At 39.4% G+C, this 26,827-nt stretch overlaps 1 protein-coding gene across 1 annotated transcript in view; it reads right to left on the bottom strand.

Moving 5' to 3' along the window:
* Positions 1 to 2,777: 2,777 nt before the first annotated feature.
* The window catches only part of DDX10 (DEAD-box helicase 10), a 258,945-nt gene continuing 234,895 nt past the window's right edge, over positions 2,778 to 26,827 (bottom strand). The window contains exon 18 of the mRNA XM_012773746.2: positions 2,778 to 7,885. Coding sequence (XP_012629200.2) covers positions 7,708 to 7,885 — 178 coding nt within the window. The 3' untranslated portion in view covers positions 2,778 to 7,707. The remainder of the gene's footprint in view (positions 7,886 to 26,827) is intronic.

Raw genomic sequence — 26,827 nt, 5'->3', positions numbered from 1 at the left:
AAGATTCTATGATTGCACCACTGTACTCTAGCCTGGGTGGTAGAGCAAGACCCTGTCTCTCTGAAAAAGTAAATAAATAGACAGACAGACAGATAGAACTCCAAGCAGAAGACACAGCAGAATCCAGTGTAACTGAAATGGAGTGAAGGAAGAGTAGTAGATGAGGTCAGAGATAGCAAAACATAGGGCCTTATAGGCCACAGAAAAAACACTAGATCTTACAGTAGTCCTCACTTGTCTATAGGGAAATACGTTCCAATACCCCCAGTGGATGCCTAAAACCATGGATAGTACAGACCACAATTGCCATCAATTGGATTTCATTTCTGTTCACACCTTCCATCCACAAATTTTATGCCTTTTTCATCTTAACTAAGCACTTATCACGTACTGCGACCATAACTTGTGCAGTTAGAGGTGTGACAGCAAAACTAACATGCATTTCTTTTTCCTTCTTCACAATTTCACAGATAGATTTGTTCTCACTGTAGATCTTAGCAACCTCAGCATATGACTTTTTTTTTTTTTCCCTTATTAAGTCAAGAACTTTTCCCTTCTCACTTAAAAGAAGCACTTTACTTTTACGGCTACTTACATGGCATCTCTGAATTGCCAGCATCACTGCTCTTGCACGTTAGGGCCATTTTAAGTAAAATAAAGGCAACCTGAACACAAGTACTGCGATATCATGACAGTTGATCTGATAACTAGGAAGGCTATCAAGTGAGTAAGGGGTGGGGAGCGAGACAGTGTGGACATGCTGGATGAAGGGAGGATTCACATGCCAGGGGGGATGGGAATGAGATGGTGGGGGATTTCATCAGGCTACTCAGAATTTGAAACTTATAAATTATTTCTGGAATTTTCCATTTAATATTTTAAGACCACAGATGACCACAGGTAACTGAAACCTTGGAAAGTGAAACCGCAGATAAGAGGGACTACTATATTTGAAATGAGACAGGAAGCCATTAGTTCTCAGCATAACCCAGTTTATGATTTACAAGGATCAGTTTGGTTGCTGTTTGAGGGGAAGGGCAGAAGCGAGGAGACAGGTAAGAGGTTGCTGCAATAGTCCAGGGAATGATGGTTTGGATCAGAGTGGAAATTACAGTCGAAATGGTGATAAGAAGTTGGCTTTTGGATATATTTCAAAAGAAGGGCCGACTGGATTTGCTAATAGATTGGATGTAAGGTGTAAGAGACAAGTCAAGAATGTCTCCAAGGTTTCTGGCCTGGTAGATCAAAACAACAGAGATAATGACTGAGATGGGGAAAAAAAAGAGGGTAAGATTTTTTTGCAGGGTGGAAATTAAGTTCATTTTGGGACATATTAACTATGAGACGCTTATTAGACATCCAGCTAGAGATGTTTACTACAGCTAGATGTGAGTCTAGGATGCAGAGAAGTGGGGCTAGAGACACAAATTTGAGAGTAATTACTGTGTAAATGGCATTTTATGCCATAAAACTAGATGAGATCACCCACAGAGTGAATATAGATAGGAAAGTCCAAGGGTTGAGCCCTGAAGGCCCCTAATGTTTAGAAGTCAAGAACATGGGGAACAACCAGAAAAGGAGATAGAGAAAGCAAAAAGAAAGAAAAATTCCCTTAAAGCAAAAAAGTGTTTCAAGAAGGTGGGAAAGTCAAATTCTACTGGTAGACTGATTAGGATGAGCCCCAAGAATCAATCTTGGATATGGCAATGCAGAAGTCAGTAGTGACTAGACAACAGTTGTTTTGGTGGAGTGACAGGAACAAAAATTTAATTAGAGTGGTTTAAAAGAGAAAGGGTGATCTGCCAGCACCCAACCTCCCATTGCGACCTAAGGGTGTAACAGTCAGTTTAACACTCAGAAGTGCTGGGTTTACTCTTTGTGTTGGAGAAAATATAACACCACCCCTGAAAGACTTTCACCATTCCAGAGAAGGTGCGGATCACTGATTGGATTGAAAAAGAACTGGTAACTGGTGCCGGCTGTGAGCCTCACTTCAGTGAAGGTCCCAGCACAATGATGTGGAGGACAGAACGACCTGGGGACCAAAGGAAGTGCTTCCTAGAGAAGAAAGGTGAGCAACAGAAGACGGTTCACAAACACAGCTGCTAAGGTGGGCATCATGCCTAATGGTGCAGGCTGACACGTGGGCACCTTGGCTGAATGCTGTCTCTCTAGTACTGAGAACAGCGCCTGGTGCACAGATGGTGAGGAAGGGATAAAGGCTGTGAGGGTCCTCCTCTCCTTCCACAAATGAGGATTCTACCTATTTATACCCTACATTTCTCTGCCAGTTTCTCCTGTCTTCTTCCATGCACACTTTTCCTCCTTGCTCTGTGTCCTGGAGACTACAGTTTACATTTACAGGTGACTTGCCCTCTGGCTTTGGGTTGGGTAGGGCCAATAGGGACTGCAGGCGAGTCCAGAAAGGCAGGCAGGTCATGGTATTTATTCTCCTGGCTTCTTCCCTGTGGTCACCTCAGGCTGGCTGCATATCTCAAGTGAGGGTCACAAAGCAGGTGTTTATCCTCCTCTCTCCTTCCAGGTTTTGGTAACCAACCACTCTCATCCCCTTGGGGCCAGCAGTGGTAACACTTCTATTCCTAAGCCTCAGGGTAGATGAGTCTTTTTTTTTTTTTGAGACAGAGTCACACTGTGTTGCCCAGGCTAGAGTGCCGTGGTGTCAGCCTAGCTCACAGCAACCTCAAACTCCTGGGCTCAAGCAATCCTCCTGCCTCAGCCTCCCAAGTAGCTGGGACTACAGGCATGCACCACCATGCCCAGCTAATTTTCCATGCCTGGCTAGTTTTTTCTATAAATTTTTAGTTGGCCAATTAATTTCTTTCTATTTTTAGTAGAGACAGGGTCTCGCTCTTGCTCAGGCTGGTCTTAAACTCCTGACCTTGAGCAATCCACCCACCTCGGCCTCCCAGAGTGCTAGGATTACAGGTGTGAGCCACTGCGCCTGGCCAGGGTAGACAAGTCTTTAGGGTTGCCTCACCCTGCCCTCCCCATATAATCCTTTTAGTAAAACCCTTAGAATTATCCTCATTTGTCTGTGCCATCTGTTTCCTGCTGGAACTCTGATAGAATCCCTATCTGTGAATGGCGATTTTAATAACTCTCTGAATTCCACTAAAGCCTCATTGTTCAAATGAGGCCAGAGGTGGGCAGCATCACCATCTTGAGGGAGCTTGTTAGAAATGCACAATCTCAGGCCCCAGCCCTGACCTACTAAATCAGAATCTGCACTTTTCAAAGATCCCTGGTGATTCCTATGCACATTAAAATCTAAGCAGCATTGCACTGGAGTATTTTGTTTCATTGGAGCTCCTTGGGGTGCAAAAACACCCCAAAACTCAGATCAGCTTAAGCAAGGCGATGGGATCTTACTACACCTCAGGCAGAGCATGAGACAAACTCACACAGAAATTTAAGACCCATGAGCAGGTTAAACCTCATGGAGACAAGAACCAGAGGGTCCGTCTAAATATGAGAGATCAACAACTAGACTAGGTAGGTCTTTGCCTGATGGCCTTAACTCACTACTCTCTAAGCATTGTGTCTGGTCCCAAGACCAGTTGGGTCCCTCACCCTTTTATCTTTTTGCCAGAGCTCTTTTTCGCTTCCAGCTCTAACTCCTAATTTGAGCTCTTGCTGCCCATCATGTGCTCCCTGGGCTATCTCACAACCTTCCCGTTTTGATCACTGCCTGCATTTCAGTTTCTGAGAGTAAGAAAGTTATCCGCTCAATTTGTCCCTGTTTGGGCAGAGCTTTTCGCATCAGCCTCCCTGACAGGCTAATGGGTTAGCAGCCCATTCCTGATTGAGCAGGCGCTGGGTAACGTGGTATAGAACACGTCTGCCCTGGGCCGTGTAGTCAGCAGGGGCTCTGGGAGAAAAATCACACGATGATCACATGTCTAGTTAAAGTGGTCTTAAAAGCCATGAAACAGGGCTTCAAACCTTGGTTTCAAGGCTCTTTCCCCTTTACCTACACCACTACCTCACCTCCCCCCGCCCCCACTTCCAGGAACATCTGCAGCCTCTGGCAGCCTGACAGTCATAGAGATGACTTTTCATGTTCAGCATATTTCAAATGTTGTGTAACAAAATTAATTGCCTTTAATTAAACTTAATTTTTTATAGCCCCAAACAAATCTAAAATGCCATGTTAAGCTTATGAGATGGCAGTCCTCCAAAGGGCTCTGCTGCTGGGCGCATCTATCAGAGACTTATGTAATTTGAGGGATCATTTTACATGAGTCTGATGAATGGCCTCTCAGCCTTGGTTAAACACCAAACAAGAATTATTTTCTGGGCCCTAGACCAAGTGCCTACCTGTGTCCTGCCTCCTTCCTGTATCCCAGCGACAGCCCCCTCACCCAAACAATCATCTTCCTCTTTCTACCCACTTTTTTCATGGTGCACTGAAATTAGGAGTTTGCTTCTCTTTCCCCCATGTCCCCACTATAGGGTAGCAGAAGAGGGAAATGTCTGTATTTCTCACAAGCACAGGGCCTGGCATACAGTAGTGGCTGCGTTTATTTGAAAGAATGACTACTCTTGCTCATTGGTCACGGGCTTCTCTCCCCTTGTGTATTAGTCTGGTTTCACTGGGATAAACCCCCAAGTCCCAGAGGATTTCTCATTCCATGGGTTGCAGAGGCAGCTGCAGGTCTACTTTACCTGTCTTCTCACCTTGGGCCCAGACTGCGGAGTGTCTTCTCTCTGGTCTGTGCTGGTCTGAAGGAGGAAGGCAGGAGTGCACGAGGGCTGATGCAAACATCAATGCATCCTAAAGCCTCCGTGCACAACCCGGCACACGGGCACTTCCGCCACATTCCAGGGGCTAAACAGAGGTCACATGGCCAAGCCCAACAAAAGTGGGGTATTAAGAACATGCTTCCCAAAGGGACAGAGGGGGTGGAAGAGAATATTTGCTGAACAAAATACAATCTGCCACATGTTGTTACATGAGTTTTCTACCAGCACTATTCTGGTGCTTTAACTAGTGTTCAAAATCAGCAAAGTAAAAGCTCCTACACCACACATATATTCGGATCCATTCAGTTCCAGGGACAAACTAACTAGTTTATGCAAAAAAGAAAATTACTGGCTCATGACATAACCGGGAAGTCCAAGGAGTAGACTTCCCAGGGGCTCAAACAATGCCCTCGGGGCACTTTCTCCATCTCATTGCTCTGCTCACCTTGGTGTGTTGATCTTCTTCTCCCCAATCTCTCAAAGGCGGCCCCCCATATGGCTGGAGAAAATTGCTGCCAAAGGCCCTAAATCCGCATCCTCCCTTCTTAGTAAATCCCCATGGGTGAGGAATTTCTCGCTCATTATCTGCGTATCACTCACAGGTCCCTATCTGAGTATTATGTCCACCCCACGCCCTCTCTGTGTTTAAGAGATGAGCAACAATGGCTGTCCCGATTTGGACCATGCACCGTTCCCTGATGTCAGATATGGCAGGGCCTCTCACCAGCACACACACACACGCCAAAACAGGCAGCCAAAACAGTAGCTAATTTAGTCCACTGAAATACATATTTGTTACCTAAATTTTCTATTAGCACTATCCGGATGTTTTAATTAGACTGTAAAAATTAGCACTCTAAAATCCCCTACAACGTAGGTATTTGTTAGGATCCATTCAGTTCCAGAGCACAACTCAAACTAGTTTATCAACCAAAAGTCTTGTGATATATATTTATTCAATGTTTATGTATAGGAAGCAAACTGCTTTACTTCCTTATTTGGGTCAGGAAAAACAATCTAAAACTGCAAAGAGTACATTCAATGGCAAACTTTCAGTTTACATACTCTTGCATCTTTATATCCTTTGAAAATGTTCACGGCCAAGAAACCTGGCTTCAGAAACTAATTTAAACATCTTTCCAGGTTGTTACATACCAAATTCTTTTCCCACCTATTTTCCTTTTCTTCCCTATTATAGCCTTTTCATCTAGTTTTCATTCCCATTCTATATCCTTCCTACCAGAGGTAATACAGCAATGTGCTACAATAGACCTCTAAAAATAAACTTGCTTTGTAAGTGTCTACTCATTGATTTCCTAAGCTAATTATAGGGCAGGTGCTGTGTTTGGCTCTGGGGCTATACAGGGTGGATGAAACAGTCCTTTTGCTCTCAAGAGACTTGTCAAACAGAAGGGGCAACAGGCTTATAAACAAGTGTTTGTAACGGCGCATAATAAGCACTGTAACAGAAGTGTAACAACAGCTGGAGAAAAGCGTGCTCAGATCTGTGTGCACTGTGAAGAGAATTCTGACCACCATGGGAGGGCCGGGTTGGAGAAATGTCAGACCAGAGCAGCACAGTGACCGGCCAGGAGATCCTGCAGGAGTCTGGGCAGGTCACGATGAGATACTGAACTACAACCAAAAGCAGAAGCTAAGAGAATAGAGAACAATGAATAAGAGTCATTATTGAACAGGAATCAATAGAGCCAGTAAAGCAAAATGGGAAAACCAAGAAGCTACGGAGTCATCAAATTTCTCATTTTGATGGCAAGACGATGTTGGTGCCGGCTCCAGAGGTTACTGAATACAAAAAGAGGAGAAACTTTCGGAGGCAAACAGAGACTTAGGCTGAGCTGGAAGTGTCTAAGGTATCCAGGTGTAATGCCATCGGTTCTCCTCCTTGGACTTGTGATTGACTTGCACATGCGACTGAAAATTATTTTTGTTTGTTCACGGAGTGGGGAAGTAGGAAAGGGACAGAATTATGAGAGGATGACAAAGCCATGATAAAATCAGGAGTTGTATGCCAAGACCAGATTTCTTCACCATGTTGTTTCCCTTTGAAGAATCTGACATTTATTTGTAACAAAAAAGAGGCTCTGTCTTGTCTTGCTTTTTACTCATTATCAGGAGCAGGGTGTGGGTCAGGACATGTGGTGTCTCCTGACTACAGCATTTGCAGAGGACTTACAGGCTATTTTGTGCTCAGTAAGAAATCAGGTTTTAGTCAGAATCTTCAGATTTAGGTCCTCTATAGATTTTATAAGTTATGGCTAGCGAATCGGCAAGTCTAAGTTAAAGGACATCATCTTTGAGAAGGCTAACTTAAGAACATGAAAAACTTACTGTTTCAGGAATGGCCAAGCACTGTAATCTTCAGAACCTTCCCTTGAGGGTTCTCTGATATCAATGGACATAATGCAAACTTTAATACTTTGTTTTATAGGAAATATATTTATTATTAATCATCTCAATCCAAAAATACTCATTCTTTCTCAGGGCTGGTCCATCATACTCTGTATCTTTGCAAATATTATATACATCAAAATATGAGCAATTTTGTTTAGCAGTAACACAGAAACCTCTGTACAGTAAGCAAGACAGGAATTTCTAACAATGAATCAAGAGCTCCAGAACTTCCCAGTAAAACAAAGGAAGCATTTCCAATGACAAGGTGTAAAAAAAACATGGATAAAATCTAACAGAGCACATGCTGGAAATTGTGATCAAGAAATTGTATAGTCCACCCTCACTCTTGAGTATGTTCTGTGATGGCACAAAGCCCGGCCTGTGAGAGATATGATTGCTTCTGTCTGGAGAATATGTTCTTTGGGAATGGGACACATGGTACCTAAGCATCCCCAAATTAATTGTTTTTCAACTTCTTGTCCACAAAATAGTGACCACAGGTATCAAGGAAAAGGCAGGCACAGGAGGCATCTAGCTCTGATTTCTGAGCAGATGTAACACCAGCTCTTCATCCTCCGCTAAAGACAGGCCCGTATCCAAAGGCTCTAATGTGTCCCACTTGGCCTTCTTCCTGTTACGACTTGTTGGTCCCACGACTTCTGCTTCACTGTTGTTTCTCTTCCTCATTCCCTGCTGCTTCTTGGTATCACTGGTGGGAACAAATCCAATGATTTACTTTATAAATAACTACATTCAATAGTATGAAATCAAACACTTAAAATAGGACAATGGTACCAGAAACAGATAGCTGGAAAACTGATTTATTATTTAAGAAAGAACAAACCAACAACCATATCAGGGTATCTGTATCATAAGAAAATACCTTCCCATTAGCGGATGGGGAGAGCAGGCCCATCATGCATCAGGCATGAGCAGGGTACTTTGTTCACACTGTGTTATCCGACCTTTGCAACGACTCTAGGAGGCTACATATATATTATCCATCATTTGAGGACAGTGAGAGTCTCCCTAGGTAGGTGTGGTTCTGGTCTGTGCTCGTCCTGCCACACCAAACCACCTCTCTTTAAACTTAGGTTATCTTTAGGTAGCAGTCTGTGGGCTAAGAGGTATCAGGATACCAGGTACTAATGCTAGTATCTGTTACACTCAGTTGCAATACAGAGATCATGAATAAAATAGAACCTGGAATGTTAAATTACAGATTTAAAATATCAAATAAATTTCCCCCACTTAAAAGTCTGTGTCTAAGACATACATTGTCTTAAGAAAGCCTACATTATTGCAGTATTCTGCACATACCCTAAGAACATAAAAATAAAGCATACATAGAACATAAAAATAAAGCTAATTTCTGAAAGTAGAGGAAATCACTTGATATAGTAAAAACAGAAGAAAAAGCAAAACAACATCCTCAAAGCTTGAGATATCACGTTACAAAATGACCCAATTATTGGGCAGAAGATTAAACAAAATTCAAGGCCCATTTAGTGGCAATGGCAGTAGCAGCCATGTAGTAAGGGCTTACTAGGGTCTGGCACTGCGCTACATGCTTTCCATAGACTACATCATTTATCTTCATGAAAACCCTCAGTGTGGGGGAGCATTAGCCTCATTCTACAATGAGGTTAAGAGAGGTTAAATGGCTGGATGCAGATTACACACATGGGATTCAAACCCAGACCTGAATTAACTGAATCCAGCCTCAAAGGCAGGCTATTGAAAGCAATTAGAATTGACTCACTCAACATTTGGATGACAGTAACGGAAAGAATTAGCTGTGGAAAGAGCACTGGTTTGACAACACCACAGTCAGACTTCAGCCAATCAACTAACATTTCTAAGCCTCCGTTTTCTTATCTGTAAAGATGAAGATTATATAATTCATTTAGAATTGCAAGAATTAAACAAAATTATATACTTGAGAGCACCCAGTAGTGCTCAAGACATATTAGTTTACTTTCTGCCTATTAGTTTACTTTCTGCCTACTCCTTTTCAAATTCTCATTTTGACTGTTTATAATAGTCTATAAAAAAAATCATAGAAATATTACTTTGGATTCCAAACACGTGATGTATTCCAAAAGAGAATGCTCAAGTTCCAATGGACTTGATTACTTGCTAAGAAGACAGCCTGGATATCAAAGTGAATATGCCTAATCAGCATATCCATTTATGACCAGCTCGAAGCACAACCCTAAATAATTTCCCCATTTACCTCCCAGAAGTGCCCAATGCTCTGACTCAGCCATTTTCTTTCACCATTGGAGGAAAGACAAACTATAGGATGCTGCGATTATTTAAAGCCACAAGTCACTGAGTTTTAAAAGGGCGCCTGGAGAGATGAACATGAAAGTGTTCCCTGTGATGGAAATTCTAGTCAGCAAAGAATTAAAATAATTCTTAGCAAAAGGGGTCTTTAAAAAAATGTAATGAGAGCCCTAATCGGCTTATGAGTGTGGCTAGTCCCTTGCCAATTCCACTGGGTTACAGTGCCATGATTTATTTAGTATAAGGGAATACTGATTTTTGCCCAGCCTGTACGTCAAGTGCATCTCAGAGCAGCTCATCAAAAATGGCCTCAACAGTGGGCTCTGCCAAGGCATTTTTTGTCGGTGTAGTCCTGCACATTACGTGCCCTGCAGGAAATAGGTGGTTCAGATAATAAAAGGAGGATAGGAAATTTACATAGCCCCAACATTTTCACACAATTAGCAGCTTTGCTGCTTTGTGGATCACTTCGAATGCTAGAAAGGAATTTTATACTATTTTTCATAGCAAAATAAGTAGCAGTCTGTATAACAAATTAATTATTAAATAGCATAGGTAATTCATCAAAAAGGAAATATTGTAATGAACATAGAGAACTAGTAAGCAGAAAGCAAAACATCGCCACAAAGTGGTCTCTTCAGGAAAGACCTCTTCCAAATGGTGCAGCACTAGAAGGCTCTATTTATATCCTGATGAATCAGGCAGAGAGGGGCTCTGATCCCACCCAGCCAATGTTTACTGGGGGATTACTAGATCCAACTAAGGACAGGGAATTCTTTGTGATTGGTTAACAATTTAACGTATGTAATGAAGAATTCTAGTTTCTTGATTCTTCAATTATTTCTGCAAATTCTGGGAGGGATTCTTGCACCTTTCAATCAAGAGTTCTATTAGGTGCCCCGTGGCAGCACATCACTGGTGCAGTTTACCACATAGATAGTAAAACATTCTGAAGACAGTGGGTCCACTGAAAGAATGAAAATGCAATATAGGTCAGAAACAGGGGTACCACTGGGAGTTCCTTTCATGAAATAAATGTTCTCCATTAAACCAAAGGAGGTAAGGAGGCCCACAACAAGACTGATGAGGCAGTGGCCTACAAAACAGGGCAGAGTCGGAGCTTGAGCTCTGCATTTTATATTCTTATCAGTCCTAAGTGGGACTTAACCACTTCGGTACGGCGCTCACAGGCCATGCAACCTTGCCCACAGCCGGCACTCATAGTCCGCTCGATAGCTTGTGCTGTGCACTGACGACGAGTCCGTTTTGCTCTTGTGTGATGAAGAAAGCTTGAAAGCACTGAAAGCTTGTTTTACCTTACAGGCAGCTTTATTTGTAATGTAAATCAGAATAGGTAACATATACATATGTTTTCATTATGTTATTTTTCAATGTTCACAATGTTAATTTGATAAATGAAAATTTGGAAAAGTCATATCACGGCTGTCAGCTAAAGTCGCTGTGCGCGCTCATCTGTGGCTATCGACTATAGTCGACGCTCATATCGAAGTGGTTAAAGTGTTGAAATCTTTCTGCGTTCTTCAAATGTTTGGGGCAAGCATCAAAAACAACCATACCACTGCTCAACATTAAGAGAGTACAACATAACAGTTGACAAAGCACATCTTAAAAAGCAAAAGCACGGCTCAACTCAGAGCACTACTGCTACTGCTTCTACAACTGTAAAATAAAACAATCAAGGCCGGGGGAGGAAGCTCACGCCTGTAATCCTAGCACTCTAGGAGGCTGAGGTGAGAGGATGGCTTGAGGTCACTGCTTCGAGACCAGCCTGAGCAAGAGCAAAACCCTGTCTTCTACAAAAAAAAGAAAATTTATCTGGTGTACGCCTGTAGTCCCAGCTACTTAGGAGGCTGAGGCAGGAGGATTGCTTGAATCCAGGAGTTTGAGGTTATGATGATGCCATTGCACTTTAGTGCAGGTGAAAGAGGAAGACCTTGTCTTAAAAACAAAACAAAACAAACGAAGCTAAGAATTCAGAGCAACTAAACTTTCAATAACCCCAATAATAAAGAGACTTAATTAGTAATGACTGGTGTCATTTAAAGAACAGATCATACAACAAAGTGCAAAGAAAAAAAAATCATGTGATACGTAATCTGGACAGGGAAATTCTATTTCAGTGATTTTGAAATTTTAGTGAAAATGAATACACAAAAGCTTGCCATAATACCCCAGTTAACCACCTGAGAATTTATTTATTGCTATTAAGAGACATAACACTAGAATGTGAATTCAATTTTAAAATCTTAATAAATTTGCAAGTAAGTTTTAAATGGAATATAACTTTCTAAATTATCTGAACTCAAGCATCAAAATTCTCCTAGACATTGAACTGATTTTTCAATAGGATTGGTCCCGGTTTCAATACATTGTTTTGTATACTTATAGTTCCCTAGTCACTCAATAAGAGTGCAGTCTGTGTTAAGTTCATGAGAAACAGAAGAAAGGGAGGAAAATCTGGAGTTAGTACACTTGGGTCAGCCTTGGGCCTTCACTGCTCAAGCGTGGCCCTTACTCACAACATCAGTGGACACTTTCTGTGTGCCCCACTGTGAATGTGGCACCTCCCTCCAGGTCTTCCCTTGCTCTTAAGACCCATCTCTCCAATTCCTCATCCTCCAAGAAAGGTACCAATCTGCCTATTAAAAGTTGTCTCTTTCCTCTGAATTCTCAAAGCTCTACTTATTAGTCATTTTGTACCTAACATTGCTACTTCCTGATGTCAAAGTGATTTCTCACCTGTGTGCATCTTCAATCCCAATTAGAATGTAAACTCCTGAGTGGGAATTTAAGTTAGCACCACCTTTCTGAAGAACAATTTGGCAGCACCTTTCAAAAGTCTTTAAAGTATACATGCCGGCAATTTCTCTTTGGGAGAATTACTTATCCCAAGGAAATAATTAAGGAGGTATACAAAGATTTATTTATAAGAATATTCTAATAAATTTATTAGAATATTCTAATAAATTTATTTATTAGAATATTCTTATTTATTTATAAGAATATTCTAATAAATAAAAATATTTATAAGAATATTTTTAATTTCAGGTTGGAACCCCTAAAGTCCAACCTTAAAGGATTAAATAAATTATAAAATTATAAGTGAGATATTATGTAGCTATTAAAAATGTTGCAGGAATTGTTTTATGGATGCTGAAAACAATTCTAAAACCAAGACAGAAAGAGTCCATTTATGTTTTAGAAAGTATACATGTTATGTTTGTGTAGAAAAAGACTTGAGAAATTTTTTAAGACATTCTTTTTGCTGTTATATATATCTTCTCATTTTTCTGTAAGGAACCTATAATACTCTTTTCAATAAAAACAGAAACAAAATTAATTAAGTTTGAAGTCCTGGGCAGCTGGGTATATGTCGATTATTTTTTGTAATTCCACGAAGCTCAGAAAGCATACAGAGTAGATATGCCACATATTCTCTGTTCCTGCTGATGACTCGATCTCCAGTTTAGGGTCCCTCGATCCACAGAAATATTGGGAAAGGTGAGACTTCTTAGGTCAGGATATATGGGTCATGGATTTTTTTTTTTTTGTAATCTGCAATTGTTTGCCAAAGACTAAGCTGTGGGATATCTTTGCTTTTGGCTAGCATTATATTAACTGAGCTAACTAAGTGAATACTTGATACTTCAGAAGCTTCCATGGACTGGAAATTTTATGTCTTTATAATAAAACAAATGTGAAACATTAAGTTTTAACTTTCTTGAGACAAAAATCTTTCAAAACATGAGACCGTTAGGGTTGGAAAAAGTTCTCTGTGATGAAGAAAATGTTAGAAGCCATCATTCAAGACTCAAGAATGGTGCTCCATGGACCATATGGGTGAATTTGTGAGTTTCTGATAATTTTACTTTTCAGTTCCACATATTAGACTTCCTAAGAAGCCATTCAATAATGATTTTCATGCTCACTAGCTCCCTAACAGAAAAATATCTTAAGAACCAGTCGTCTTAAATCAGAGTTCTTGCTGAATTATCATTTATAAAACCTTAAGGTCTCCTGTGTAACATTTCTCTCTCTCTCTAGTTAGTCTTGTGTATATTTAGAGGAGTAGTCTTTGTAAAGCACAGCTTGGCTCTTTTCATTCTTCATAAAAATTTCAGTGACTGCTGAGAAAGATTATTCAGTATAATCTTATTTATATAATCTTTATATTTATCATCATCTGTTATAAGCCTGCCTCCATAACTTACTCTGCATTATACCCCCCTTAACCCATCTCATTTTTGGGGGGATATCTATTCCTTAAACATGCTCTAGGTTCTCAATTTGTTTTCATTTAGAATTCCCTGTTGTAGTTTTCAACCATCTGAATCCTCCCTTATCCTTCAAAACCCAGGTCAAATGCCACCTCCTCCTCAGATTCCACCTTATGCACTGTCTGTGTCCCTCCTAATGTCACTCATTCTGAATGCTACCGCAGTAATTTTGAATAGATTTCTTTCTTATTCCTACTAAATTGTTAGCTTTTTGAGATCTGGGGCTATCTGTCATCTTCATCTCCGAAGACAATCTGAATAAAGAAATCATACACTAAAGGCCAACTCATCTAAATGGTAGACATAATGACTGTTGTGGTTATTCGAAGTCCCAAGAATTACTGCCACTGCAATGAAGAAGGCAACATTTCAATGGATTTCCAGCTGAGTTACAAAGGAGGTTGTTATGTGTGGGAACGCCCACCCCCAGAACACTCAGTCCAATCTGTGGGTGCACAGGCTCCTGTCTGCTGACTAATCCTCTGATTTTAATATCACAAGTTCCGGTGTTCTAAATTTTGGCTTCGCATACTTTTCAAAATTATGTAAGTGGTCAAATTATGGTTAATCCCAATAACTTGGTTTTTCTTCAAACACATGACTTTTGCTGAGTCAACGCCCCATCAATGGACAGTTAAAATTTTATATTACTGCAGCTTCCCTATGAGATGTAATCAGCAACCATCTAAATTTAAGTATTTAAAGGTTGACTATAACTCCTTTGATTGTATCTCACTGTCCAGTACTTAAATTTGATTTTTCCAGGTTCCGTCCTTGGGCTTCTGCTATTCTTCATCTTACATATGCATTCTGAGTACTCTTGTGTAGTTCAATATTTCAACTATCTTCCAAAATGCTAGTAGCTTAAAAATACACTTCGTTAGCCCAGTTTCCTGACCACAAGATCAACATATTCAGCCAGCTCCTAGATATTTATACCTGCACCTCAAACTAAATATGCCCTTAATTACATGTTGTCCCCAAATCTGTTCTTCTTCCTATATTTCCCTTTTGAGTGAACTGTACTATCCCACACTAAAAACCTAGAAGTCATGTTTGGGCCACTTTCTCCTTCATATCCTCAATTTAACAGGTCATCTCTTCATTCATCTCTCTCAAATCCACCTAAGTTTTCTCAGGGCCTCTGGACTATGGCTTTTTACACATTTCCCGCCTTCACCTGACAGCTCTGGGAAGTCTTCCTTGACTACCCCAGTCAGGGTGAAGTGCCCTCTTGGGGTTCCCCTCACATCACACATACCTCCTTATGGAATCCCGTATGGCAACTGTCTATTTGCTTACTTGCCTACTCCATTAGTTTACATGTTCCCTGAGGACAAAACTTTGTCTCATTCTTCCTTGTGGCCACATTACCTTGGTATATCCAGGGGCTCAATAAATGTTTCTTGAATAAATGAATAAACTCACTGGGCTGAGGGTTCCATACTACTAAGTATACATAGCACTGTGACTGGCCCACTCTCTGTCAGTTAGGGTCAGATAGAATGATCCTTAAAACTAAAACTATATTCTTATCTTGGCTGCATAGACAGTATTAACATATAAGTATACTAAGTATATAAGTAGACTTTTAAATCTGTGCTGTATTTTCCACAGTGTATCATTAATTCCAAAGAAATTCAAGAGATCAAAGCCACAGTGAAAATTAAAACATTAATGGCAGAAGGAAAATAATCCTGTTAAAAAGAAGTACCCAGTAACCTCAGACTTAGAGAAATAAAGCAATACTTTTGACACTATAAAAAGAGCATAACTTGGCATGTCACTTCAACAAAAGTAATTTTAATTTTCTTTGCAACAATATCTATTATCCTTTTAAAAATGTGTAACCACATCAAAAGCTTAACCCTCAAAGAAGTATTGACAAAGATACTTTCTTTTAACCCAAAACTTGAGTCTGGCTTTTCTGAGTCCTCTTTCTGACTGGGATTTATCTTTAATCCAGTGGCTCCTGCCCACTTAGTCCAGTTTTAACAAGAACGTTGCTGAGGCAGTTTAATGAAAACCTCTCCCTTTTGGTATCTGGTCAAATTCCCTATCCCCTACCCTGAATATCTCTTCACTGGGGCCTGTCCTCAGTAATAAGCCTGTCAAGTCCATTTAGACAGAATTCCCCATACCCCTGATGTTTGCTCTTAGTAATTTTCCACCAATAACCCCTACCCTGCAAATCTCTGTACATCTCATTTATCCCAGTTGTATGTGAAGTTGAGCCCAATCACTTTCCCCTATTATACAAAACCCCATTGTATTAACTTCCTTTGAATCAAGTCTGACTTACCATTCTTTAATAAGTGTCATGAATAATTTTTTCTTTAACACCACTACACCAGTCAAATTACCATGACTCCAAGACCAAAGCATCAGGTTCCATGAGACATAAAATCACAGCAGAAATGTTGGTCTCTCCTCATTGTACTGGATTTTAGACTCAGGGTGGTTAGCCACCAGTAGATACAATATCTGAACAAACAGTAAAATAAGTGAATACCATACCCGCCAAAGAATACTAAAGAATATTGAAACTGAAATTACCTGCATGTTTGTGACAAGAGGTACCTATTGCTGATGGAAAACAAAGCCAAAAAGCAAATTCTCAACTCCTCCAAGACCAGAGACAGGAAAAAAGTGGTTCCCATTTTCTTCATTCTTTTAGAGATGAGATCTCACTATGTTGCCTAGGCTGGCCTTGAACTCCTAGGCTCAAGCGATCCTCCCACCTCAGCCTCCCCAATAGTGAATAGTTGGGATTATACACACAAGCCACCATGCCTGGCCTGGTTCCCATTTTCAAAACAGGGGAGAAGGTAAATTTTGCAAATCACATAAAGCTTTCAACAAGACTCTACAAATGGATTACCAACTTAAAAAAAAAAAAAAGAATTAGTCATTCTTAACAGCTGGTCAGCAAACTACTCCTGCGGGCCAAATTTCACACAGTGCCTGTAAAGTTTTACTGGAACACGGCCACATCCACTTGTTTGTGTATTTTCTGTGGCTGCTTTACCACTACAGTGGCTGAGTTACTATCTGGCCCTTGGCAAAAAAAAGGGCAGACCCCTTTTTTTTTTCCCCTATAAAAAAGGAGTCTGTTGCTCTAGTGGCTTTCATTGGCTCACTAAAAATAAGTCCAATCAGACTAACCTCACTGCTTTGATAGGGTTATTAGACTGGTAAAGCAGGAAAATAAATGTTTTTAGATTTCAGCAAGGCACATGACACAAAACAACCTTGCAGATAAAACTGAGACATGGGATCTCAATCCAAATAAAATTAGGAAAAAACCATAACTGGATGATTCAGAAGGATCTTTAGTTTCCTAAAGATACATTGTTAAAGGTACTTTACAGCATCTAGTCCATCATGCCTGGATCCTTTTGTAACCCCCTATCAAATTTAACTCAGTATATTTGGAAGATGCTATAACCATAAAAGTTTTTTTTTTTTTTTTTAGCTTTACATGTAACTTCTCTAGAATGTACACACCTCGAAGTAAAAAATATCTCCTTTACCTCCTCCATGTTTAATGTTGAAATAGTTGCTTTTAAAAATCAGTAACCAAACTGATTTAAATACTATAATTAAATATGTCTTTACACAAATTTTGGTATGGGGGGGCGGGGAATAGCACTGGAGTTGGTCAGACCTCATCTGAACCTTAAGACCTGCCTAAAATTTGGGAAAACTACTTCATTTCATGGAGTGTAATTTTCTCATTTGTAAAATGTGATTAATATTTACCTCATGGAAAGACTAAATAAATGATATATTTAGAGTATATGAATTATAAATTTTAATTATAGCTTCTGCAACTCCCCCTGCTGGGCTATTTTCTGCTAATGTTAGTGGGATGGCATTGGCCTTTCTCATGCAAAGTGAAAGCCTTTTAACTTAACATGTCCTGTGTCCTAAAAGCTTTCAAATTAAGGTAGAAAACACCTTTTCATTGAAACAACGAATAAGTGATGCTAAAGCTAGTATCTAAAACCCATTTAACATATTAAGCTATTGAACCAGAGTAATAAAGAAACCTAAACATCTCACCCCAGGTTGGGGTTGCTGAGCCCATGTCCCAGGGATGTGGGACCACAAATGGAGAGAACTCCTGGGGAGCCAGGGCAGTCAGGAAGGATACTGGCCAGGTCAGGACCTTAGCAGGGTAAAAGTCCACAACAGATGTTCCAGGAGGGAAGAGACATCCTGGGTCCCCATTAGATGACGGTCCTCAGCAAGCAACAATAGTCTTTGATGCTTTTATTAACTATATTATTAGCTTTATCTCAAGGAAGAACCTTAGCTTTGAGTAGACGGGAAGACAGTTCCCCAACAGTTCATAAGGAAGGGCTATGCTAAGCTAGAATTTCATGTTTGGTAGAATAAGATTTAACCCAAATCTGAAAAAAACAAGCCACATTATTGTCATGGTCTATTACATTTTAAAAGTTAAAAACAGTTTTCTTTAAACTATAAAAATTCTAAAACCTAAGAACCCACAGGGCTATGGAGCAAAAAGAGTTTTCATTCATTGCTGGCGGGAATGCAAAATGATACAGCCACCTTTGAAGATAGTTAGGCAGTTTGTTGTAAAACTAAATACATTCTTACCATGCGATCCAGCAGTCATGTCCCTTGGTATCTACCCAAAGGAGCTGAAAACTTATTACCACACAAAAACCTGCACATGAATATTTATAGCAGCTTTATTCATAATTGCCAAAACGTGAAAGCAACCAAAAATGTCTTTCAATAGATGAAAAACCTGTGACATATCCATACAGTGGAATATTATTCAGTGATAAAAAGAAATGAGCTACTAAGACACAAAAAGACATGGAGGAACCTTAAAAACATATTGCTAAGTGAAAGAAGTCAATCTGAAAAGGCTATATACTATATGATTCCAACCATATGTCACTCTAGAAAAGGCAAAACAGTAAGAAGACCAGTGGTTGCCACGGGTTCAGAGGGAGGCAGGGAGGGAGGGAAGGTATAAATAGGCAGAACACAGAATTTTCAGAGTACTGAGACTATTCTGCATGATACTGTAATGATGGACGCATGTCATTATTCATTTCTGTGAAAACCCATAGGATATACAAAACAAAAAGTGAACCTTTATGTAAACTATGGACTTTAGTTAATAATGCATCAATATTGGTTCATCAATTGTAACAAATAAACCACACTAAGGCAAGATGTTAGTAACGGGAAACTGCCGGGGTATGAGAACTCTGTACTTCTCAAACAATTTTTACTATAAAATTAAAACTTAAAAAAAAGGTAAAAAAACCCTGTATAGTTCAAATGAGTTAACATACCATCCAACATACAACTTAATTAGTTAAGCAATAAAAATACACCAGAGTTTTCTCTTTTTATCTCCAAAGAAATACATGCTCCTTTAACATGTAACCTGAGTTACCTTTCCAGTAGTCTTCATTTAGAGAACTCAGACCATCTCAATTTCACTTTCCCATTCTCATGAACTTTAATTCTGGCTTATGCCTTTCTACTGAGTTGCCCCTTTATAGACTAAAATTGTAGCTGTTTCCTACACTCATCACTTTTCATGAAGCTGGTATCACAGTCAGAATAGACACATGGGTGGAAAAATAAAGGGATAAAAAGCAGCCGAGGAATCTCCTCCAACAGGAATACACACAACTATACAATCATGATTCGGCTACTAGGGTAAATATTTGAATTTTAATAAGTGCCAATGCAAACCATGATTAGACAAGTAGGATGAATCACTCCTTTACAGAGAAGGCTTCCAATAATTCTTCAGATCTCGCCTCAAAGAGGGTTTCCTGACCAACTCAGCTAAAATGAACTCTCCCAATTCCTTGAACATCAGTTATTGCTTTCGAGTTCAAGGTCCTTTCACCCCTTGTTTACTATTCGTTTATTTCCTTATGGTCTGTCTCTCTCACTGGAGTGTAAGCTCTGTGAAGGCTGGGATGAATCTCTCTTCTTTATTATTCTCGGGGGTAGGCACAGACTAGACTCGAAGTTTACTGAATGCCTGTACAATGGAAATGTCCAAAGAGAACAGACTGGTAAAGGCACTTCTCACACTCTGATTTGGTAATATGGACTTTCTACCCAGATGTTGAATAGGATGTGTTACATGGCATTATTTTTACTATATCATGCATTTCAACTCAGGATGTAGGATATTTTTGCAGACTGTTTGATTATAGGACCTGACACTATCTAGGGCTTAATGAATGATTTTGATAAAGAAGATAATGACAAGCAGATATCCCAGAGGACAAATTTTATTCTTACTGTATATACTCATTTAAAAACTCCTATCAGTTTTGCTTTTAGTAATTAAGATGATTAACATATATTAACGACCCTATTCTGTGTCATATTTTGCTTTCTTTATACTTGCATTAGATCTTCACAATAACCTTGCAAGGTAAGAATTATCTTCATTTGACTGATGAAGAAAACTGAGGGTCAGAGAAATTAAGTAACTTATCCAAGGTCCATAACTTATAAAAGAAAGATTCAAACCCAGGTCTTTCTGATCCTGAAATCCAGTTTTCCCCTTAAGCCTGTCTTTGTTCTAACACAGACTTAATTTCACAAAACTCCTGCATCTCCTCATATTATAAAGTTTACCATAATCTAGTACGTAGCTCAATATTCCAAAAACATAAGCAGTGGTGCATGTGGGCAAGACATTCAGTCTCTTGGTTCCTGGAACCTTGTGTAATTCATGTCTTGCACCTGCTAGAGCAACTATTTTTGTCATACAGATGCTTCTGAGAACATCCTGCCAGGATCAGATACAATTTAAATTCCTATATATTGATAGAGAAAAGCAAAAAGGAAGAGAGACTGACTCACTGATACATTTTTCCATGTAGAGGGAACTCCTAGGTTTTATTCCACTTGGCTTTAAATTTCCTCTCTGGCTCTTAGGAAGCTTTAGCCAACAGACTTACAAGTGTGGGAAGGGGTTGGGCAAAGGGGTTGGGGTTGGACTTTCCTCTTCTTACAACAAGAAGAGGAAAGTAATCACTGGTACCTGCCATGAATAGTCAGATCACTCACCGGTAAACGAACACTTTAAATAAATGATGTGTCTATTAAATCCAACAAAAAAAGATCAGAATGGCCTCTATAACCCAGAAACCCCATCCCCTGGGCTGCAAGAACATTGCAATCAGAACCACTACACTAAGCCTCAAGAATTTTCTAAGAGTTGACTGATATGACTGTGGCCAAGGCATCACAGAAGAAAAAGATCCTCTGGGAACACCTGTCAACTTCTCTCTTGCTGGAAGTAGTACCTTACAGAAACACAATGTAGTAGAGTGAGTACTAAACTTCCAAGGATGCGGCAGGCAGTTCCAATAATTAAGTTATAAAATAGCAACTGAAATCATGGGGATTCTATAAGCCTGACTCTAGAAGAGACTTTGTAGCCAGAAAGTACCTTGATGCCTCATGTTAGAGCTCCTAGCTTCTGTAGCGGCTGCACTTACTCAGGTACAATTAGGGGTGTGTGAGTTTGCATGTGTTAATATAAAATCAGGGATCAACATCACTACATAAACCTATTCAGAAATCTAACAAAAGCCAGGACAAGGAACTGCTTGAAGAAAACACATTCCCTTTATTATGAGGTCTGTGCAGCATTTCAACCTCTCACCTTTTCTTCTCTTTTTTTGGAATGCAAAGGAAAGAAATCAGGTGAAACCGCAGACTGAACTAGCTGTAAGGAAGCCGAGGGTGGGTGGGTGTTCAGAGGTGGAGAACAGTGAATACCCCCTTACGCCGAACCCTTGGGTGTCCTTTTAAAACATGCTGCTAAATTGGCCGTGGAAAGCTATTGTGAGAGCCGACAGTTCAGCACCTGAGAGCCCAGTTTGGGTCCCTATTTGTGTAAAACTCTCCTTCTGGCATTCATATCAATAAATGCAGCTTGGACTTTTTCATAAATAATTTAAAGCTAATAAATGAGTTTGTGCTCCTCTAAAATATTCTCAGAAATCTTTACACTATCCTTAAGTACTGGCACTTTGGTATTCAAACATGGTGTGCCAGAGACTTTTCCCCTTATCATAAATTTTAATTTATAAGGCCATGGCAACAGTCCTAATGAAGATTAATTACTGCAGTACATTCCATAAAATCTGCTCTGCTTCCTTCTGACAGCAAAGGCTACCGCATATAGAATTGGTAGTGAAAATGTATCACATCCTTAATGTCTCTGTTCTAGCTGCTCAGTACTAAAAACAAATTTATAAAAACAATTTCGTGTAAGAAAAGACTGATTGGCTCAGAGTTCATTACAAACAACTGCAAGAGGAGAGGTGAAAAAAAATGTCCTCTTAGATCAGAATTCTAATAATCAGAAAAGGTTGGGTGGTGAGAAGGAAATAGACGGCGGAGACTGCACAACACACCACTACTCCACGTACTTGTTCCCTTCTATAAAACATGCACAACGTTATTTGGGACTGGCAAAAAGTTTTGGCCCCAATCTCTGTGTGGTTTTTTTGTCCATAAACCCACTTGAGAATTCAGTGAAAAGTTATGAGCCCCTCCCCAGGTGAATGCATGCAAGCATCTAAGCTGCCTGCATACCCACACTATCACTTTGCGTACAATTTCAAAACGTTCGGGATTCCTCTAAAGTTTATCCAGAGTCCAGGTTAAGAATCCCTGCTCTGCAGCAATTTAGAGGATATAATTATCTCTCTTCTCCCAGATTTAAAAAGAAATTTAAACACCACACAAGTTGGGTTTATGCTATGCATTTTCCTCTCAACTAATCTGCGTGTAGAACATTTTGTGCTCCCCAGAAACACATCGGCTTCTCTCTCAAACTACTTTCCCTGATTAGTTTTCAATATTCAAGAGTATCACCTACCCAAGCATGCCCCCAATGTTCCAGCTATCTGGCAAAATGAAGCCTCACAGTTCAGTCTCAGTCTTCGTTAGTCCTTCAAATGACTTTTACAGAAAGAAAGCCTAGTCTTCAACAAAGCTGCCCATTAAAGAATAATTTATAATGGCAAAAACAAAATAAAACCAAACAAAACAACCAAAATCTTAGCATGAATTCTAAAAGGGGAGGTGGATAAGGAAAATATGGTGTAACTAAGTGATAGGATGTTATGCAGCTATTAGGCATGAATGTATTCTACATGAAGCAATGTGAAATGAAAAAAAGGATGGTCCCCCAAAAAAGCCATTCTCAATGGAATAGTGAAAACAAAGTTGTGTTGTACTAGAGTTAAGGCAGCCGCCAAAGGAACCCTACTAGCAAGGGCGATCTCATCTTTGTCTCATGGCATCCTAAGCCATTCATTCATCATTTTAGAGATTTTGGCACTTCTGAAAAATGACAAACTCACAACTGTCATCAAGCAGCAGTTATACAATGATTGACTAAATAACAGAGTAGAAAATACAGGGTAAAAACTGAAACTTCAAGGAAGGTCAGAAGAGTAGCTTCTTAAACCCAAAATTTCTCATAGTACACCTTCCCATCTCAACCCAACCCTCACCCCAGGAAACAACACCCTGCTTCCTCAATGTGTAACAACTTTTCCCTAAGAGTCCCAAGAGAAATAATTTTGCCTTTCCTTACCCCTACCCCAAGAATCTGCCCTGAAAGTTACTCCAGATGTTCTTATTTTCAAATGTTTAACAAAGAAGAGATGATTGAGGTTCTCTCTTGAAAGCTTATAGGCACATTAGAATGGGGGATAAGCCTCCTTAAGTTAAAAAGAGTAAAAGCAAAGAGTGGCAAACACATACAATACAGTCAATATATCATTACACTGACCTTTCTACATCTGCCACCTACAACTCGATTCACCAAGTAGAGGTTCAAGTAAGTGGAGACTGTGGTCAATAGTATTTTTTAAAACAATTACCTGGACTGGGAAGAAAAAGCTAAAAAAGAATCATCCCCTATATGTAACATCATTAAAATTTATATAAAATATGTGTTATATAAAATATATCATGTGCCCACACTCAGCCCCAACCAAAAACAAAGAAATGAAAATGGTTTCTTGGAATGTGAAAAGTCTTCCACATACTATAAAGCTGACCATAAAGTCTTAGAAGAACAGTTGCTAAGCAAAACAGTGAAAAGATGTCACAAAACTTAACACTAGAAAAAACTGGAGAGGTTAAAGTAGTTCATCTACCTTATATAAGAGATCATTTTTGAAGACAGACAAGGTCACTCAAGAGCCAGAAAATTAATATGGAATCGGCTTTTTAAAAACAAAACCAAAAAAACTACAAACAAAAGAACAAACATACAGACCAAAAACCTTTAATCGGTCTTTTTTTGATTCAGAGCTGTGTAAGAATAGGTAAAAAGAACAGTTAATTATATTAGATGTGGATAAGTTCACTCTGTACAGGAAAAGGAAGTTATGTTTAAATTGTGACAGCAGCTTCAGTACAAATTATAGATGTAATTGGTCTTATGCCACCTAAAATAATCTACCAAGCACCCTACACCACATACAACAATTCTTTACTTAGACACTGTAGTCTGCAAAGCAAAGATTAATATAAAGTAGTAAGAATCTAACCACTACCTTTTTCTCTTTCCATTTTTTGTTTGAAAAAGGTTAAGATTATAAATATTAAAACTTAGTTTGACTGGATAATGAATATCTGGAACATCCAGCTGTTTCTTTTTCATTGCATTCAATACTTTGCAAATTTTCACACCATTAACAATTCACATGAAGATGGCCATAAACCAAACATGATAAATGCTACTAGATATACAAAAATTAATCTTACATTACATGCTCAGAGCCAAATCTCTCAGCTTGTAAAGCACAGCTAAAAGGAACAATTTTATTGAGCTTAATTAGAATACAGCTAAAGACACTTTTGTCTCACTTCAAAGGCCACACTCTTTAGAAGGGCAATTTATCCTCCCAACTCCCCTCAGGAAGACAAACTTAATTCAGGTTTAGCTTAGACATCACTCCCTTCAGGAAGTTCTTCCACCAGGCCCAGGTTAGGCCCATCACTTATGAGCTCTCCATGCTCATCCTCCATCCACTCTATTCCCCACTGCCCAAACCACACACCAACCCACCACACAGTTTGATAATTGCTTTCTTAGCTATCTGTAAACCCCACTGAATTAAAAGCTCTGTGAAAGCAGAAAAGGTATTTTTGTTGTTGTTGAATATTTTATCCTCTGCACCTGCACTCACTATGCCTGCCACATGATAGGTACCAAAACATTGGTGGTTGAAAGAATGGATGGAAGAAATATGACAAGCCAGAGGCTAACGGATCAAGTGGGTATTTTTAACTAGTAAATGAGTAGAATATGATTTAAATATTGCAGAAGGTTCTTACTTGATTTCTTGGCACTACATATAGAAGCTTTCAAAAATATTTTGATTGTGAAAGCAGTATAACTACATTATATAGATTGTTTGAAATGAAAAGCCATTAATGATCCCAAAGGCAGTTGTGACATTTGACGTCTTTTTCCTAAAAGGTACAAAAATCTTAAAGATTACTGGAGACACGAACACAAGATTCTGGGTCCCAGCAGACCAATGAATTCTATGATGTCACAAAATCCACTGAAACAAAGAGCTAGGTTTTCCTACCAAATAGTTCTGTCTCTATTTTAATAACAATAATAACAACAAATCCTAATCTCTTCTATTAATTTCTACCTATGCTAGTTCTACAAGTTTCATAGCAGGAATGAGAGATGAAAGAAAGCCACAGAGTAAAACATAGCCTGGACTAATCTGTAAGACAGATGAAGATGAGGAAAGAAACCAGAGAACATCAAAGCAAGCTCTCCCTTCTATCCTGTGGCCAAAAAATAGCCAAGATCCTCAAATGGACTTCAGACAGCTGGCCCCGACTCCTTCTGTATGAAAAATTAAGCTATTCATGGCAGCATTCTTAAAGCTCCTTAAAAGGAATTCAAAGTCACACAATTTTCATTGCCCCTGGGATCACATTATAAGAGATCTTTTTTTTGTCATGCTAACTAAAGAGTTGAGACTGGCATATCAGAATCCCCTTGGAATCTCAGTGCTAGAGATAATTCTACAGAGGGCTGAGAATTTAAATTCTACTGCAGCTGTGCCCTGAGCAGAGAAGACAGAAGTACAAACTCTTTAAAACCCTGTCAGACCTCCCTAAGGAGGAACTATTGACCCCAAATTCAGTCATTCTCCACTAAATCTAGCTCTCCATTGCCTATTTCCTATCGACAATGTCTTTCTATGTGGAGAGACAAAAGCATCACTCATGTTGAATATTTATGGGTATCAAAATAGTGAATGGAAAAGAAATACCCAGAGGGAACTTTCAAAGAAACCAGCTTGTGCTAGTTGGTTTGGGACTAATAGCTACTTTCTAATTGGAATATCCAGTCCCATAAGAGTGAACTCATCTCTGAAGATACTAAGTTTATACCTAGAGAATAACCTGCTGGGAGAGTGAGGATGACCAAAACGCTGGAGCACCAGCTGTTGCCACAATTACTGAGCAGGTGGGAAAAAATGCAGTGAGTAAATCCTATGAACATGCCAGGAGGATCCCCCAAAGCTGACATCACAAACTTTTAGCATATAGTCATATAGCTTATGAGGGGCAAGAAAAAAAGAAGATGCAGCCAAACTGGAAGAACAAAGAAAACTACACTGGTGCTATAATTGTGAACAGTAGCAGCAGCAACTGTTATTCTCAAAATTCTAATGTAATGAGATCCTAATTACTATTTTCTGAACACTTTATCTAAAACAATTTTGGTTTTAGTTTACATATATCTTGATTCATTACCATTGAGGTAATTTTAAACAAGAAAAAAGGGAGAAAAATTGAAACTGAAGTATAAATAGAAATTATTCATGTAGGCTGCTACTTGCAACTTATCCTAAATCCTGCCTTCTAGCCCAGGAATGGCAAACTGGTTTTATCTTATATACCAATTCCAAGTGACAGAGGCTGTGTTGAGACAGATTGCTTAGGCTAAACAGAAAGAAATATAGAAAAAGCCTACC

This window comes from Microcebus murinus, chromosome 4 (assembly GCF_040939455.1).
Source record: "Microcebus murinus isolate Inina chromosome 4, M.murinus_Inina_mat1.0, whole genome shotgun sequence".
Taxonomy (NCBI): Eukaryota; Metazoa; Chordata; class Mammalia; order Primates; family Cheirogaleidae; genus Microcebus; species Microcebus murinus.
This window is presented reverse-complemented; position numbering and strand designations above follow the sequence as displayed.